We start from the raw sequence: 16,073 nt of genomic DNA, 5'->3' as shown, positions 1-16,073 counted from the left end.
TAAGTACTGCCCTGGCTGGCACGGGGTCCCACGTGCACGTCACGTACATGCCAGCCCCGTCGAGCCGCCGCGTTGCACTTGGCATTGACTTGGCTCAACTCATTTATTCCAGGGTCAACCAAGGGCAGATGCTGGTGACTTTTGCAGACAGTCACTCAGCTCTCAGCGTCCTGGACGTGGACGGTATAAAGGTGAGTCGTGCGTGGTCAGCTTTGCCGCGGGGGCTGCTTACTCCCCAGGGTTTTCTTGTGCTTTTGCGTGGCCATGGCATCTCCTCACCGTGTCTCTAGATGTGGGCGCTGCATGAGCTAGTACTCTTCCTTCCAGTATCTATTTCTGGTGAGGGATCTGATGTCCATCCCTGGCCACTTGCAGAATTGGGGAGAAAGAGCAAGTTCTCAAGGACAGATCCCGCTGAGTCACCGGGTCTGTCTTGGCTCACACCTGCACGTGGGAGAGCATTGCAATCCTTCTCTCCGCGTATTTCGGAATATGCCGTGTACAGGTGGTTTCCATTTTGGTAATATCCTGGTTTGACGTTCACATGGAATGAAAAGCCAAAGATGATAATTCCACTTTTATTTAGACCATATGTGAACTGTGCTGATCTTCCCTGAGGTCTAGACCCTTGATTTTTCTTGGTAAAACAGGAAGGTCGGCCTGCTCCTGATGCCCGAGTTTGAGCAAGGAAAAGTTTGAAAGGAAAGAGAGTTCTGACATCTCCGTTCACTGTCGGCTGGTCGCCCTGTCCTCACAGGTGAAGGGCAGAGCAGTGAAGATCAGACCAAAGACCAAGGACTGGCTGAAGGGCTGGCAGGAGGAGATCATCCGAAAGCGGGATAGCATGGCCTCCGTGTCTCCAACCGCCAATTCCTGTTTGCTGGAGGAGAACTTTGACTTCACAAGCTTGGACTATGAGTCAGAGGGTGAGTATAGTCCCTACAAGACTTCTTTGGTGACTGTGGCGAGGCGGGCAGGCCAGACGTTCCGGCAGCCAGCATGAGATTTTCAAGACCCCCTTCTAACCCCCTGTCCGTAAAGGTTACCGAGGGTCCTTGAAGTGCAAGCGTGCTCGCCCACGTGGCAAGCTGGGCAGTGTGCGTGTCTAGGGGTGATGTGGGAACTGGTAGCTGAGACCCGCGGCCATCCCGAATTACACTGAAAACAGTGGCTTTGAGGCTGTCAGCGCGTGGCCTCGGTCCCGTGTCCCGGTGTGAATGGAATCGGGGTCCCGTACCTGCTGACCCGGGCCTGGGGCGGGCGTCCTGATGCTGAGCCACAAGCCCGGATGTTGAAACAGACCCACTGCCGAGAGACTGTGCCGGTCACCCTAATTGTATGCTGTGACGTTTCCTTCCCCAAGGGGACATTCTCGAAGATGACGAAGACTACCTGGTGGATGAGCTAAGTCAGCCTGTGGTCTCAGACGGCGAGACGGCAGGGGACTACCTTTCCGAAGCCCCCAGCTGCACAGCAGCGGTGCCTGCCGACACGTCGCCTGCACTCACTAAAAAGACGCGGCACCCGACCTACAAAGGTAGCTTGGCCCTGGCATTGAGTTCGTCCTTTCCCTCAGCAGCAGGGCATTGAACGATGCCACCAATCAAGTGCCTACACCCACGAAAGGCCTAAAACAAACAAACAGGTCATAGCAAGTGGTGGAAACTGGGCCCTGGGCCTGTATCCAGCTACCACCACACTGATTTTCTCTAGTGCTTTTTATTTTATTTTATTTTATTTTATTTTATTTTATTTTATTTTATTTTATTTTACTTTACTTTTACTTTTACTTTATTTTACTTTTTACTTTACTTTATTTTACTTTACATTACTTTATTTTATTTTACTTTATTTTATTTTATTTTACTTTATTTTATTTTACTTTATTTTATTTTATTTTATTTTACTTTATTTTACTTTATTTTATTTTATTTTACTTTATTTTACTTTATTTTATTTTACTTTACTTTATTTTATTTTATTTTATTTTACTTTATTTTACTTTATTTTATTTTACTTTATTTTACTTTATTTTATTTTACTTTATTTTATTTTATTTTACTTTACTTTATTTTATTTTATTTTACTTTATTTTATTTTATTTTACTTTACTTTATTTTATTTTATTTTACTTTATTTTATTTTACTTTACTTTATTTTACTTTATTTTATTTTACTTTATTTTATTTTATTTTACTTTATTTTACTTTATTTTATTTTACTTTACTTTATTTTATTTTACTTTACTTTATTTTATTTTATTTTATTTTACTTTACTTTACTTTATTTTACTTTACTTTATTTTACTTTACTTTATTTTACTTTATTTTATTTTACTTTATTTTATTTTACTTTACTTTATTTTACTTTATTTTATTTTACTTTATTTTATTTTACTTTATTTTATTTTATTTTATTTTACTTTACTTTATTTTACTTTATTTTATTTTATTTTACTTTATTTTACTTTATTTTATTTTATTTTATTTTACTTTATTTTATTTTACTTTATTTTATTTTATTTTACTTTACTTTATTTTATTTTACTTTATTTTACTTTATTTTATTTTATTTTACTTTACTTTATTTTACTTTATTTTATTTTATTTTATTTTACTTTATTTTATTTTACTTTATTTTACTTTACTTTACTTTACTTTACTTTACTTTATTTTATTATTTTTTTACAACTGGTACCCTTATAACACACCAGATTCATGTTAATTCCCGTTTCCTCTGTATGTTTAAATGGCCACAGCTCTAAACTGGTTTTACATTTGTAATTTCGTTTCTCCTCTCCAAAACTTTTCTCTTTCAATCCCATAAGAGACATAGGCATTTCTTTTTACTGAAGTATAATTGACCGCAAAGAAAGTATAGTTGACAGATGACGTTATATTCGTTTCGGGCGAACAACATGGTGACTCAGTAATTCCGTACATTACGCAATAGTTGCCACAGTGAGTGCAGTTACCGTCTGTCACTGTGTGTTAAAGCAATGTTATTGACTATATTCCCTATGCTATGCTTCTCATCTCTGTGACTGACTTATTTTATAAGCGGAAGTTTGTACCTCTTAATCCCCTTCACCCTATTTCGCCCATTCCCCACCCCCCACCCCCACCGCGGAGTCAATCACTGGTTTCGTAGATGTATGAGTCAGTTTCTGGGGGGTTTTCTTTTGCTGTTGTTTGTCTGTTTTGTCTTTTAGGTTCCACATATAAGTGAAATCATATGGTATTTGTCTTTCTATGTGTGATTTATTTCACTTAGCGAGATGCTCTCTAGGTCCATACGGTATCTAGGTCCTGAGTGCTGGTGTATGGTTACACTTATACAATATGTTATTGCACACTAACACGATAATTAGCATCATTCTGTCATTTTAGACTGAAGCAGAGAGGGACTGGAAGTCCTCCAGATTGAACTGCAAAGCCCTAAGTTATATAGTATAATGGCCCTTTTGAGTAAGTTTAAAAACCCTCTGGTGTTACGTGAGCTGGGAAGTAGGGTAGTTCATGCTCCAGCCTCAGACTGTCAGGAGTATCACCCACGGCCACAAGTGCCTTCTAGCTGTCGGTCACTGCACCTCCCGCACTGGAGGACCACTGTGCCCGGCGGGTCCAGGACCCTAGCAGGTGTCAGGACCCTGTAAGCTGGGACTGAGAATACAGAACGGGGTAAAAGTGAATTGAGATGCCTCCCAGGGAAGATAATTTGCCAAGAGAGGTGCAGACACCCCAAAGCCCCTTTGATTGTGCAGTAGCCCCAAAGTTGGTTAGGAGCCTGCCTGCATTGAACCATCAGAAGCTTTTAAACTTCCAGGCTGCTGAGCCCCATCAAGGAGCTGTGGCTTTGGCAGGGGTGGGCTGGGACCCTGGAAATCTGGCATCTCATCAAGCTCCCCGGGTGACTGAGCACACAGCTGGGTTTGGGGTCTGCTGCCCAATACGGAGGCAGTAGACTTTGTCCATGCATCGAGGTGGTTCTATGCACCCCACATCCGGAGGGCTCCTGCCCTGGAGCCAAAGTGGCTGAAGGGATGTGCTCTTCAGACAGGAAATGGTCCCTTTCTTCAGGGGTGGCCGTCATTTAGGAAGCCTCCCAAGGGGAGGGCATGTATGACCATAAAGGCTTCTTTGAATGAAAAATTAGCAGAGCAGGGGAGCCTGGGCGGCTCAGTCAGTTAAGCGTCCAACTTCAGCTCAGGTCGTGATTCCACAGTTCGTGAATTCAAGCCTCGCGTTGGGCTCTGTGCTGACAGCTCAGAGCCTGGAGCCTCCTTTGGATTTTGTGTCTCCCTCTCTCTCGGCCCCTCTCCTGCTCATGCTCTGTCTCTGTCTCTCAAAAATAAACAAACATTTAAAAAATTAAAAAAAAAAATTAGAGCAGCATGGCGCCTTGTGGGCATGGAGAAGGCATGTCCTCAACGCTGTGGGTGATCAGACATTCCCATTAGAAGGAGAAACCCTGCTTCTCCCCAGCACCAACCTCAATCAGCCATGAGTTTGAGCTGTTGGAAATGTGAGGGGTGGAATGTCTAGGCCAAAATGAAGTTAACTGGGCTGTGTTGTAGTGTGGGAAAAAAGATCTGAAAGTGTCCTCAACTTATGTGTAATAAATATATATGTAATGAAACCAAAGCAGTCACCTCCTCACGCCCCTCCTAGTCTTCAAAGGTTATTTGCAGGACAAGCCAGGAGGGTGAATGCCTGTGAAGTAGCTGGCGGCGGGCTATGGGTCTTGGAACATGAGGGGTGAGCGGGGATTCTCCGTACGAGGAGCTTGTCACGGGATGGCAGAGAGCGTGGTCAGCTTCCCAAACAGCTGTCCTGTGTTCGAGTGAGGAATTAAAACCGAGGGGCTCTGGTCTTCCGATGGTCTCATCTACTCTGTGTGAGAGCCTCCTTTGTTTTTTCAGAAGGAAACACACCTACACCTGGAAATATTTCCGTGTCCCTCACGTCTGGACGAGAAGTCTTGTCCACGGTTCCTATCTCATGTTCCACGCAGGCATTGGGTGGCCCCCCCTCCCCCGCCCCTCGCGCCAGCAGAGAGGGGTCCCCTGTCCTCAGGAGGCCCTCCTGCACAATCAGCTCGGCACAGACCCGAGTCTGAGCCCCGACTCCCCTCACCCGCATTCCGCCGTGTCCTCCAGATGATGCTGACCTGGCGGAGCTCACGCAGGAGCTGGAAGCAGTCGGGGATTTCCGCCACCGTTCTCCAAGCAGGTCTCTGTCGGTTCCCACTAGGCCTCGGCCACCTCACCCACCGCAGAGACCCCCCCCTCCAAGTAAGACTTTGCTGCTTTCGGCTTACACCGTGCCTGCTGGGAATAACCGCCTGTGGCCTGCTACTCAGCACCTCCCTCTGAGTCCGCTGCTGCCTCACCCGGGTCCCCAGCGCCTTCCCCACCTCAGGCTCCTCTCTGTCTTCGTATCAGAGATGGTCGTGTTTCTCGTGGGAAACTATGTGAAGCTTTGACAAAGCTGTTCACTCTCCCGTAGCTGCGGTTCGCTTTAAGGCGCTTTCTGTTTGAGACAGTAGAGAATGGAAAGTTGAGGCGACCGCTGAGCGAGGACCTTCCAGCACCTTCCTCCCCACTCCTGCAGAAGCGGCCTTCTGTCCGCGCCTGCTGCCCGCCCTCTCCCTGCTTCCCAGGGTTCCAGTAAGCCCAGACGCCCAACACTCCAGGCGACCTCAGGGCCGCCTCAAACCGGGCGTCCTGTCTTCTGCAGGCCCAGGCCTGTGGCCTCCAGCATCCGGCCACCTGAGGACAGGCCCTTCCCCGTGAGTCCGAGGAAAGTGCCCCTCTTCCTGCTCCCCCAGAACCAGTGCTTGGCCCTCAAGCTTTTCCTCAACAACCTGCAAAGATATTTGTGGTGTGCTTTTGAGCACCTTCTGTTTTACCTCTACTGTTTACTTCTCTCCTCACCCCAAAACGTGTCACAGTCAGACACAGGGATTTTCCTCAGGCTTTACTTCCCATTTAGGTTTACCTTGGCTTACGTCACAAGAGTAATGGATGGTGAGCCAGAAGCACATGACTTTTTATGTGTATTCTTTACTTTTCTGAGTTAACACTCAGAGAATAAAATACTAAATAAATAAAATTTAGGTCATATTGTGGAAATTTTACCAAAATAGATAAATACAGAACTTTTAAAAATTCACTTGGCTGTCTACAGATAACAATTGTTAATCACAACATTTCCATTTTTTTTCCTAAATATATGTATCTACACCTACATACAGTTATTTATTTTTTACAAAATTGGCGGCCATTTTTTTGTCTTTCGTCTAATGTCTATGTCATTGAACATTCTAAAACATGATTTCTGAATGACCATAAGTGTAATTTAATGCATTTATTCCTCTGCTTTGGTTTTTTGTTTTTGGTTTTTAGATTTTTGTCCACAAACCACTTTTAAAACTGAGTCCTAATAACTGCAGTGTGTTTTAAACCACTTAAAAATGAATTGGCTTTTATATCAGATTTGAATCCCCCCCCCCCAGGATGTTAGATTAAAATTTGTGTTCAAATAATATTTCTCCAGAGAATAGTCACAAACTGCTTGAGAATCAAAGGAGAAAGTTAGTATCGACTCTGCGAATGCCCACCAGCCCCCTGGGCTCGGACCCTACGAACGTGTGTGGTTGGCCCGGCTCCCAGCTAGCTGGGACATGGCTCCAAAGCAGCCAGTGACCTCACTGAGATGGGGACTCTGCCTTGTTGGTTTTCACAGCTGGTTTGATGGTGAAAAAGTCGGCTTCGGACGTGTCCATATCCTCTGGCACCCACGGGCAGTACTCGATTTTGCAGACGGCAAAACTTCTGCCAGGAGCGCCCCAGCACGCAGTGAGTTCTTTCAGGTTCTGCTCAAAGCAAAGTGGGCCAGCGTTCCAAACCCCAGGGGTCTGCCCCGTGGCTCGCCTCCAGCCCCTGAGATCAGGCAGGATCACCTCTTCAGTGAATATATAGACTAATATCTCTTTACCCTCTGCCTGACAGCTCTTTCCCAAACCCATAGTTTAGGTCTTTTATAGGGTTTTCATATGGTTGTAAGAGGGTTAGAGAGAAAATCACGTTTGACGAAAAAAAAATCCCACGTGTCTCTGTGTGGTGGGGCTGTTTCCAGACCCCTCTGCTTTTCTCCCTTCCGAGGCTTGACTTGGACCTTGGTGTGTGTAGACAAGTGCTTGATGGAAGGCAAAATAGGAGAAATTCTGATCAGTTGTCTTGAGAGAAGAGGTAATGGGGCCTCAATTTCGCAGTAAGGGAATGCTAGTGATAACAACAGGGAGGATTGTAGAGGTAGAAAGTTCCAGAAGATGGCAGTGAGCTGCGTAGGAAGACAGTAGGTGGAGGTCAGAGGAATAGAGCACGGGAGGTGAAGCCGGGGTGCCGGGTGGAGGCAGGCTGTCCCAGGGGGGTGTGGCGGCTGGGCCAGATGTCCCGTGTGACGGCAGGGGAGGGAACGAACAGCTAGGCCTCAGCAGTTGATGGTAGTGAAGGCAGGCCATCAGTGGCAACCCAGAGGTTTGGGTGAAGAAGCAGAAAGGGCACTTTTGAGAAAACGTGGAAGGTGTGTCAAGAATTGTGCTGAGCTGCCAAAAAAGTGGCCTCTGATGATGCTTTCTGGCTTTTACCTGGTTAACAAAGCAGACGGTGGTTAGGCCGCATTGCCAAGACCTGTTACCATCCGGTTGGGGACAGGAGGTCAGGTCTCAGTATTACTGCATTCGTCTCAGAGTACTCCGGGGGGACAGAGGCTTGAGGGATGCGGTCTGGATCGGAGTTTGCGTCTTAACCACCATCTGACGGAGCCCCTTGCATCACACGCTTGTGAACAGATCAGCAGGCAGGGATCAGACCAGGTGAGTCTGTTTGCCTGCCTGTGTTAACATTGCTTTTCTTCTTGACTCTGTCCTGAAGCCCAAAGCCAGGACGGGGATAAGTAAACCCTACAATGTCAAGCAGATCAAAACTACCAATGCCCAGGAGGCAGAAGCAGCCATCCGATGTCTCCTGGAAGCGAGAGGGGGTGAGTGGTCCGCTGGGGTTCTGCTTCTGGTCTTTTCTTTGCCTCTTCCTACTAGAAGGGACCTAGAAGAGAAAGTAACTTTCTTCTTTCTGGAGGCAGTATTAAATGGAAACACCCTTTAGCAACATTTGATAAAACTGAACTGCTAAATTTTACTATTCGTTTAAAATTACCTATTTATTTACTTTGGGAAAGAGAGCACACGTGTGTGGGAGGGGCAGAGGGAGAGAGGGAGAGAGAGAATCCCAAGCAAGCTCCGTGCTATCAGCACAGAGCCCGATGCAGGGCTCAAACCCACGAACCGTGAGATCGTGACCTGAGCTGAAATCAAGAGTCAGACCCTTAACTAACTGAGCTCTCAGTTGCCCCTAAAAATAGATACTTAAAATTCAGTAAGTATATAGAAATAAGCCCAGGATTAAGAAGCACTTTAAAGGAGAGACTGAAATAAACAAAGAATTTTAAAAAAGGATAATGCTCCAGGCACTAATTCATTCCACTGGCTCCATAAAAAAAGGATAGTTAGAGACACGTCCCTATTTCAGGCCTAAAACCTACTTTTCAAATCACTAGCGAGTATAGATAATTTACTGTCTGGCAGGGACCTTTTCGCCAAACTGCCTGTTAATTTTTTTGGTGCTGTTATTTCCCTTGAAGCCCATGTTAATCATATTTTAACTTGGGATCCCCACCATGCATTCAAAATTGCTGGTACTAACATTTTTTGTTTTGGGGAGGGGAGATCATGCCCTCTGGAAAGCGGTACCCAGTCTAGCTGTCTGTTTGCTTTTAGTCAGGATATGTACCTTACTTGGAATCCCAAGTAACATTTAAGGGGGCATGAATTAAGAGGTCAAGAAACGTTGTAGAATAACTATCATGAGTGGTTTCTTTTTTGTGAAAAAAAAAAAAAAAAGGAATAAAATTATGGGGCACCTGGTGGCTCAGTCAGTTGCATGCCCCTCTTGGTTTCGGCTCAGGTCATGATCCCAGGGTCATGGGATCGGGCCCATGTCAGGCTCTGCACTGAGCATGGAGGCTGCTTGGGATTGTCTCTGTCTCCTTCTGCCCTCTCCCCTGCTGGTGTTTTCTCTCTGTCTCTCAAGTAACAATAATAATAATAAATAATTGTACAGATGTAACCAACCACCCACATGGCCATCAACTGATGAGTGGGTAAGATGTAGTTGTAACCATATAGTGGAATATTATTCAGCCTTAAAAAGCGTTCATACAGGGGTGCCTGGGTGGCTCAGTCGGTTGGGTGGCCGACCAGCTCAGGTCATGATCTTGCAGTCTGTGGGTTCGAGCCGCGTGTCGGGCTCCACGCTGACAGCTTGGAGCCTGGAGCCTGCTTCGAATTCTGTGTCTCCCTCTCTCTCTGCCCCTTCTCCATTCGCACTCTGTCTCTCTCTTTCTTTCAAAAATGAATAAATGTTAAAAAAAATTGTAGAAAAAAGCACTCATATATATGCTTTATCATGGGTACATCTTAACAATATTATGCTGAGGGAAAGAAGCTAAACACAAAAGGCTTTATATTGTATGATTCCATTTATACAAAGTGTCCAGAATAGGCAAATCTACTCAGACAGAAACATACTAGTTGTTTCCAGGGGCTGGGAGGGGAGAATGGGGCGGGGGGTAACTGCTAATGGGGACAGGGTTCCATTTTGTGGTAATGAGAATGTTCTGGAAAGATAGTGGTGGTAGTTGTACAATTCTAGGAATATACTTAAAAAACCACTAAACTGTGTTCTTAAAAAGGATGAATTTCATGGCATGTGAATTATATCTCAGTAAAGCTACTTTTTTTTTAATGTTTTTTTTGTTTTTTTGTTTTGTTTTGAGAGAGAGGAAGGGGCAGAGAGAGAGGGAGACAGAGGATCCAAAGTAGGCTCTGTGCTGAGAGCAGAGCCCAGTGCAGGGCTCGAACCCACGAACTGTGAGATCATGACCTGAGCTGAATTTGGATGCTTAACTGACTGAGCCACCTGGGCACCCCAATAAAGCTTTTTAAAGAAGTTTTATGAATGTGGCGGTTAGGAGAGGTTTGAGGCTCGAAATCTACCCAGGAGCCCAACTTGACATTTCCTTGGTCGTGGGCCCTGCAGAGATTTTGAGAAGTTTCAGATTACCTCCCCTGAGAGAAACACACGTACACATAAAACTTTGTGTATAATGCCTGGGCCTCACTGATCCCCCCCATGAAGACCAATCCGTGTCGAGAAGGTGAACATGAGAAGCTGGGGGCTAAACCTATCTGGTTGGTCCTGACATCCCCCCAAAGATTTTGCCGTGGTTGTTTTTAGAACAAAAAGGAAACACATCACCTGAGTAAATTAGCATTAGCGTGTAGCAGACCGTCTGACTATTAAATCATGCCGCGCACTGCCCTGTCCTGCCCACGTCACCATCCATACGACCGTATGTTTCAGGCATCCCAGGAGAAGCCGTAAATGCCACAGCCCTGAGGAACCAAGGGACTTCCAAACCAGAGCCCCCAGTAGCGGTGGCCCCGCTCCTGCCCCGTCGGCCTGCACCCAGGGTTCCTGCCATCAAGAAGCCAACCTTGAGGAGGACCGGAAAGGTAAGCACCCGGAGCGAAGTCCCTTACTCCCGCGTAGCTCCATCGTCTGCTTAGAGGATTCCCAGACACGGCCGCGTCCGTGAGAAACTGCTTGGCCGTCGCTTCCTCCTTCATATCCCCGCCGCGTCGTTGGCTCTAGCTGAGCCGAAAAGCCAGGAATCTGTCACTGCCGTGGAGCAGCTTGGAGGTGTCGCGCTTCCCAAACGTTCCGTCTGAGCCCCCAGATGGAGCGGCCGTGGGATGCGCTTCTCCACGCGCTGCTGTGTTTCCCGCTAGTGTATATCTGGTCGCACACGTACACACATGATTTGCGCCAGAAAACCGACAGCGGGTTCCTGGATTAGCGGTGTCGACGAGCTCGTGGGCGGCTCGGACGCCGGGGCTTCGACGGCTTCTCTTGCCACTTTTCTTGCAGATTGTTTTTTGCTCTCGCTCTCAAGCTTCTCAGCCTCGCTTGCTGCTTCAAAGACATGAGTTTGTCAGGACAGTCGCAGCCCAAAGACTGGCACCCGTAGACACATCTGGATCTTCCGTTTGATCCCAGTGTTCTAGTGACGGGACCCTCGGTAATCCCTTGGCCGGTCATTACAGGGTGACCGCTGCTTTTCCACCTGTGGAAAGTGTGCGTTGTGGCTTTGACGCCTGCTCTGTGTGTCCAGCGTCCGTCTGCCTCTCCATTTGTGAGTCACATGTGTCCATCTGCCGGGCCTCCTTAGGGAGCAGACCTCTTTCCTCCTCCTCCTTTCCCCTGTCCCTGTTCGTCTTGTCTCTGGGGAGCCAGGGCAGAAATGGATTCATTTTCTCAGGCCACTGCACAGGGCTTACAGTAAAAGGCTGGTGGAGAAGGGGTGGTTTTTGCAGTTTGTTTTCTAGAGAGCCAGAGGACGTGCTGATGCTGACGGTACAAACGGCCCCCCAGCAGTACGGAAGCTTCCTTTGGCTGCGTGCGGTTCTGCGATCGTTTTGAATTGGGGCCAAGGAAGTGACACGCCCGTGCGAAAATTGCCATCTTCCGTATTTAAAAATCAAAGGCTTGGGGCGCCTGGGTGGCTCAGTCGGTTAAGCGTCCGACTTCGGCTCAGGTCATGATCTCACGGCTCATGAGTTCGAGCCCCGCGTCGGGCTCTGTCCTGACAGCTCAGACCCTGGAGCCAGTTTCAGATTCTGTGTCTGCCTCTCTCTCTCTGACCCTCCCCCGTTCATGCTCTGTCTCTCTCTGTCACAAAAATAAATAAACGTTAAAAAAAAAAATTTAAAAATCAAAGGCTTAAGGAGCAAGCCGATCCATTAGCCTTTCGGTGAGCTGCACGCTATAAGGGAGGTTCCTTCAGCCTAGCATGGTACACACTGAATTTTCAAAGCCGTGGCCTCAGAAAAGATCGGGTTTTTTTTTTGTTTTTTGGGTTTTTTTTTTTTTTTGGAGGTTTGCTTTTAATCAAGGAAGAGCATAACCCCGTTTCTAAAGTAACAGGAAAAAAAACCCAAAAAACTTGTGTCAAAATAGTCACCGTGTGGCCCTGGTGTTAAAGCTTCCACTCCTATTTTGTTGGACCTCCTGGTACTTCATACGTGTTTCTCCTGTGCCATTTTGTATCTGGTTACGTTTGCGCATCCCGGACATTCTCAAATCTTGAATTTGCTGGAATGTCATCTCGGCCCCATCCCTGCTCCCCTGCAGACAGCGTCTGGGTGCTGATGCCTGCTCCCCCAGCGCTGGCCTCTCACTGACTTATACTCTCTGTCCTGCCTTTTCTCAGCCTGAGTCACCGGAAGAACAGTGTGGGCAACAGTCTGTCCATTTCACAATCGGGCCCCCAGAGACCAGCCTTGAAACCCCTCCTCTAGCAGCCGTCCCTCCTGTTCCCAAACCGAGAACACTTCAGCCCAGGAAGGGGACTGACAGGAAGGCAAGTGGGGGGAAGCCGGTGCCCAACGACGCCCCTCCTGCGGCCGGAGCCACCCCGCCACCCCCTCTGGAGGTGCCGTCCCCCGCGCCGCAGGCGCCCCCGAGGAGGAAGAAGTCCGCCCCCCGCAGCCTTCCACCTGCAGGTGCTGCAGAGCAACAGCCAGCTTCTCCAGAGCCTCACCTGTAGCAGCAGCGACTGTCCCCCCGCGCCCCGGCCTGACCAGGGCGTGCTCTTTCCACAACCGGCTCGTCCTGGCCCCTTGTCTGCTGCTGGTGCCCAAGCGGATGGTACCAAGGAGACACGGCCAGAGGCGGCCTCCCTTCTTGGTGATTACCAGGATCCTTTCTGGAACCTTCTCCACGACACTCACCTGTTGAAGAATGCCTGGCTTTCCAAGAACTCGGACCCACTGGACCCCGGGACTGGGAGCCTTGGAAGAGCACACACAGCCTCGCTGCAAATCAGCGCCTCAGCGGCCGACGACCTGCCACCGGAGCACGGGCCGAACGACTTGGGTCACTGGATGACAATCAGTGACAAGGACAAGAGGACCGTGCTGCAGGTGTTTGACCCGCTGGCAGAAACATGAGCAGGAGGCATGGACCACAGCTGTTTCCGAGAACGTGTGCCTTCTTCCCTCTGGCGTCTCTTTCCAGGGCACAGCCCCACACCTTGGCCTCACCCTCCCGGGTCAAAAGAGACCTCTATTTAAAGGCACACTGACAACACAGTTGTCCTTCTGTCACTCTCGTGTCTCTTATTCAATAAGATAATTATTCAGCCACCAAGATACGTTTTATTCCAGACGTGTGCATTTTAGTTTCCTAGAATCTGGTTAGAGTCAGCGTGTAGACTTGAGGAAAGAGAATCTAGCTGATAATGTCCGAGAGTCTCTCTCATTGGATTTTAAATGGTTTTTCAATTTATGTGTGTATGTGGGTTTTTTAAATTTTTGTTTGTATCTTACAGATATTGGGAATAACTTTACGGTGAACCACCTGAAGGTTGATCCATAAAACTAAAAGGTGTCTGGGACCATTAAGAGCTATATACCTGGCCTGCTGATACGAGGTTACAAAAAATAGTAAAAGTTGGAAGCCCCCAGTAGATCAACCAAATGAGTATACATTCCTGTGAGCCCTTGTGTTTACTTATATACGTGTAGACTGACCCTGATCACGTGAGAAATGGTGTCCCACACGGTTTTGGGTCTGAAGTATATCCCATTTGCTGAACCTGAGCTGAAGCCGGCTGCAGACTCCTTCCCGCATCATGTCTTGGATAGTGCCTGCCCCATAAAGCGCTACAGTCTTGAGCCCACGTGTACTGAACTGGTTTTTATACACTGACTCTTCCCTATGAGAGAAAACCTCGCGGCCTCTTTCTCCTCTTACATTCCATACCAAGTAAAAGCACAAACCGTGAAAACCCATACCGGCACATGACATTGGTCCTCATTGTTGTATTATGAAGAATATTTATTTTAGCCTGTGCCTCCCTATATAAGAAACCCCAGGGCAGCATTTTTGGGTTTGCTTAGCTATCTGTTTATTAGGCTTATTGTTTTTGTCTACACACTTTTCTATACATTTGCAACACCACTTCTTGCCCTAGTCCATCATTTAGAGAGGTATCACCTGAATATTAGTTTACATTTTAAGAATAAGGTTATAAGGTGTAGAATCCGTTTGGAGAGGATACCGTATTTTCGGTAACAAGAAATTCACTGGTGAAATCTTACTGTGCCACATACCGTATTTAGGAGTTTTTAAGGCCCTAGAGTCCTACAGCCGTGATTCTGTGTTATCCCTAACGTGACCGGAGAATTCCTGCACTAAATGCTAACGGTTAGGATGGTGATAATCATCCTGCCTGGGGGGTAACCACTCTGTTTTTACCTCTAGGGTTTCAGAATTATTTCTCATTGCCACTATCCGGATACACTGCAGGTTATTTAAATTTGGCGCTCAAAACAAAAAGAAAACCACTACATTCATCGCATTTCATCTGAAAACCGATTAGAGAAAAAGGTATTGGTGACCCACAGAGATAAACTGAGAGTCTATGTGATTGACCAGTGGTAAAAGATGATGTTTCTGGCCTTAGCTGACGAGGACGTTTTCTGTAGTAAGTACTTCATATCCCGTTACGTCTCGTAAACACAAGTAAACAACATCATTCTTGAAGAGTTAGGGGGAGAAGGAACACAAGATCGGTAAGCGTCCCGGAGAAGTGAAACGATTTGCCGGGATCCACTTTGCTACTGAGGGTACGATTGGGAACGGAGTCAAAGATGTCTTAATTCAAATGTTCTTTCCTCTGTCGCCTCTTTTTCCCATCAAAAAGGAGGTGAGTTTGAAAGCAGGTGTGTGTAGCACAGCAGTGACTTGCAGTGATGGAAAGGGGCCTAATTTCAAGGTTTCTTCTTCTAGAGGAAGTAGCCGTAAGTGGGACAGAGAACAGAATTTTAATTAAGAAAGGTGCTCATCACGCTGGTGGCTCGTAAGAGTCTGACGTTAACTAGTAACACAGAATTCTGTTGACCTCAGGAGGCAGGTCACAAGAAAAATTATCAGTAGTTTAACATAAAGAATTGAACAAACACTATGTGGTAAGAGGTGTTCAAATTTGGTGAACAACGTAGACTGAATTTTGAGGTGATCATATAGGTAAGGTTCACACACCAATGTTCTCTTTAAAAAAAGGACAATTGGAATTGCCTTATTTATTTTTTAAATCAGTGCTTTGACAGTTTGTAGGTTCCCTAGGCTCACAGCAGAGTTGGTTGAATAATCTGGACAATGAGCAGCTGCCATCCTGGGGATTTCATCCTGTGGGTTTTTTATTTTTGGTCTTTCTCTGCTCCCATACAGGCCGTGCAGTTTCTTTCATTACTACTCTGTAAGACGGTCCAGTTCACTGCAGAGGATTTGAAGCACAGAACTTTATAATTCAATATTGTCTCTGTGACCCCAACATTATATTCCCTTTTCCAATGTAATTTTCTCCAACATCTTGCCTGATTTTAAAGTTTGTTCCAGTAAGTGACTGAAATTAGGACATCTGCCCAAGCAATTCCTGTAAAAGTTTAAAGTTGTTGAAATTCAAGATACAATAAAATTTTCCTGATACGTAGAAGTACAAACAAAGTAATGCATTAAAACATTCACTTTGTAATGAAGCAATTTTCTCAGAAAGCTGCAAAAATTATTTATTGGGTGACTAGTGATTAATAAAAACCCTGTAATGTTTATTTGAAGTGATAATTTGTACTGCAATTGTAAAAATGCCTATTAAATATTTTGTTTTGTTTTTTAATTTGGCTTGTTTCTTTGCAGGTGTGGAGAGAACTATGGGATATTTTCTTTGGCTAGCCTTCTATTCTGGATGAAATGTGATTACTGGTTATTCTTCTGAGTTTGGGTCTTGGTGCCTTTTTCAACCATCACATTACGTTGAAAAAACCTCAAATTCATAATATGGTTAAGAATTTATGACTTGAATGTTGCCAGCAGGGACCACTGCAATAAT

The 16,073-nt window shown here is 46.2% G+C and overlaps 1 protein-coding gene across 1 annotated transcript in view; it reads left to right on the top strand.

Moving 5' to 3' along the window:
• Positions 1-15,860, top strand: part of SYNJ2 (synaptojanin 2) — a 107,514-nt gene extending 91,654 nt beyond the window's left edge. The window contains 9 exon segments of the mRNA XM_053904315.1: positions 113-191; positions 758-926; positions 1,364-1,537; positions 5,159-5,293; positions 6,747-6,859; positions 7,937-8,045; positions 10,484-10,635; positions 12,393-12,662; positions 12,664-15,860. Of these exon segments, the coding sequence (XP_053760290.1) occupies positions 113-191; positions 758-926; positions 1,364-1,537; positions 5,159-5,293; positions 6,747-6,859; positions 7,937-8,045; positions 10,484-10,635; positions 12,393-12,662; positions 12,664-13,131 (1,669 nt within the window). The 3' untranslated portion in view covers positions 13,132-15,860.
• The last annotated feature ends 213 nt before the right edge of the window (positions 15,861-16,073 follow it).

The sequence above is a fragment of the Panthera pardus genome, unplaced genomic scaffold (genome assembly GCF_024362965.1).
Source record: "Panthera pardus isolate Hobbes unplaced genomic scaffold, ASM2436296v1 HiC_scaffold_17, whole genome shotgun sequence".
Classification (NCBI taxonomy): domain Eukaryota; kingdom Metazoa; phylum Chordata; class Mammalia; order Carnivora; family Felidae; genus Panthera; species Panthera pardus.
The sequence above is the reverse complement of the archived record's forward strand: the minus strand, read 5'-3'. Positions and strand labels throughout refer to the sequence as shown.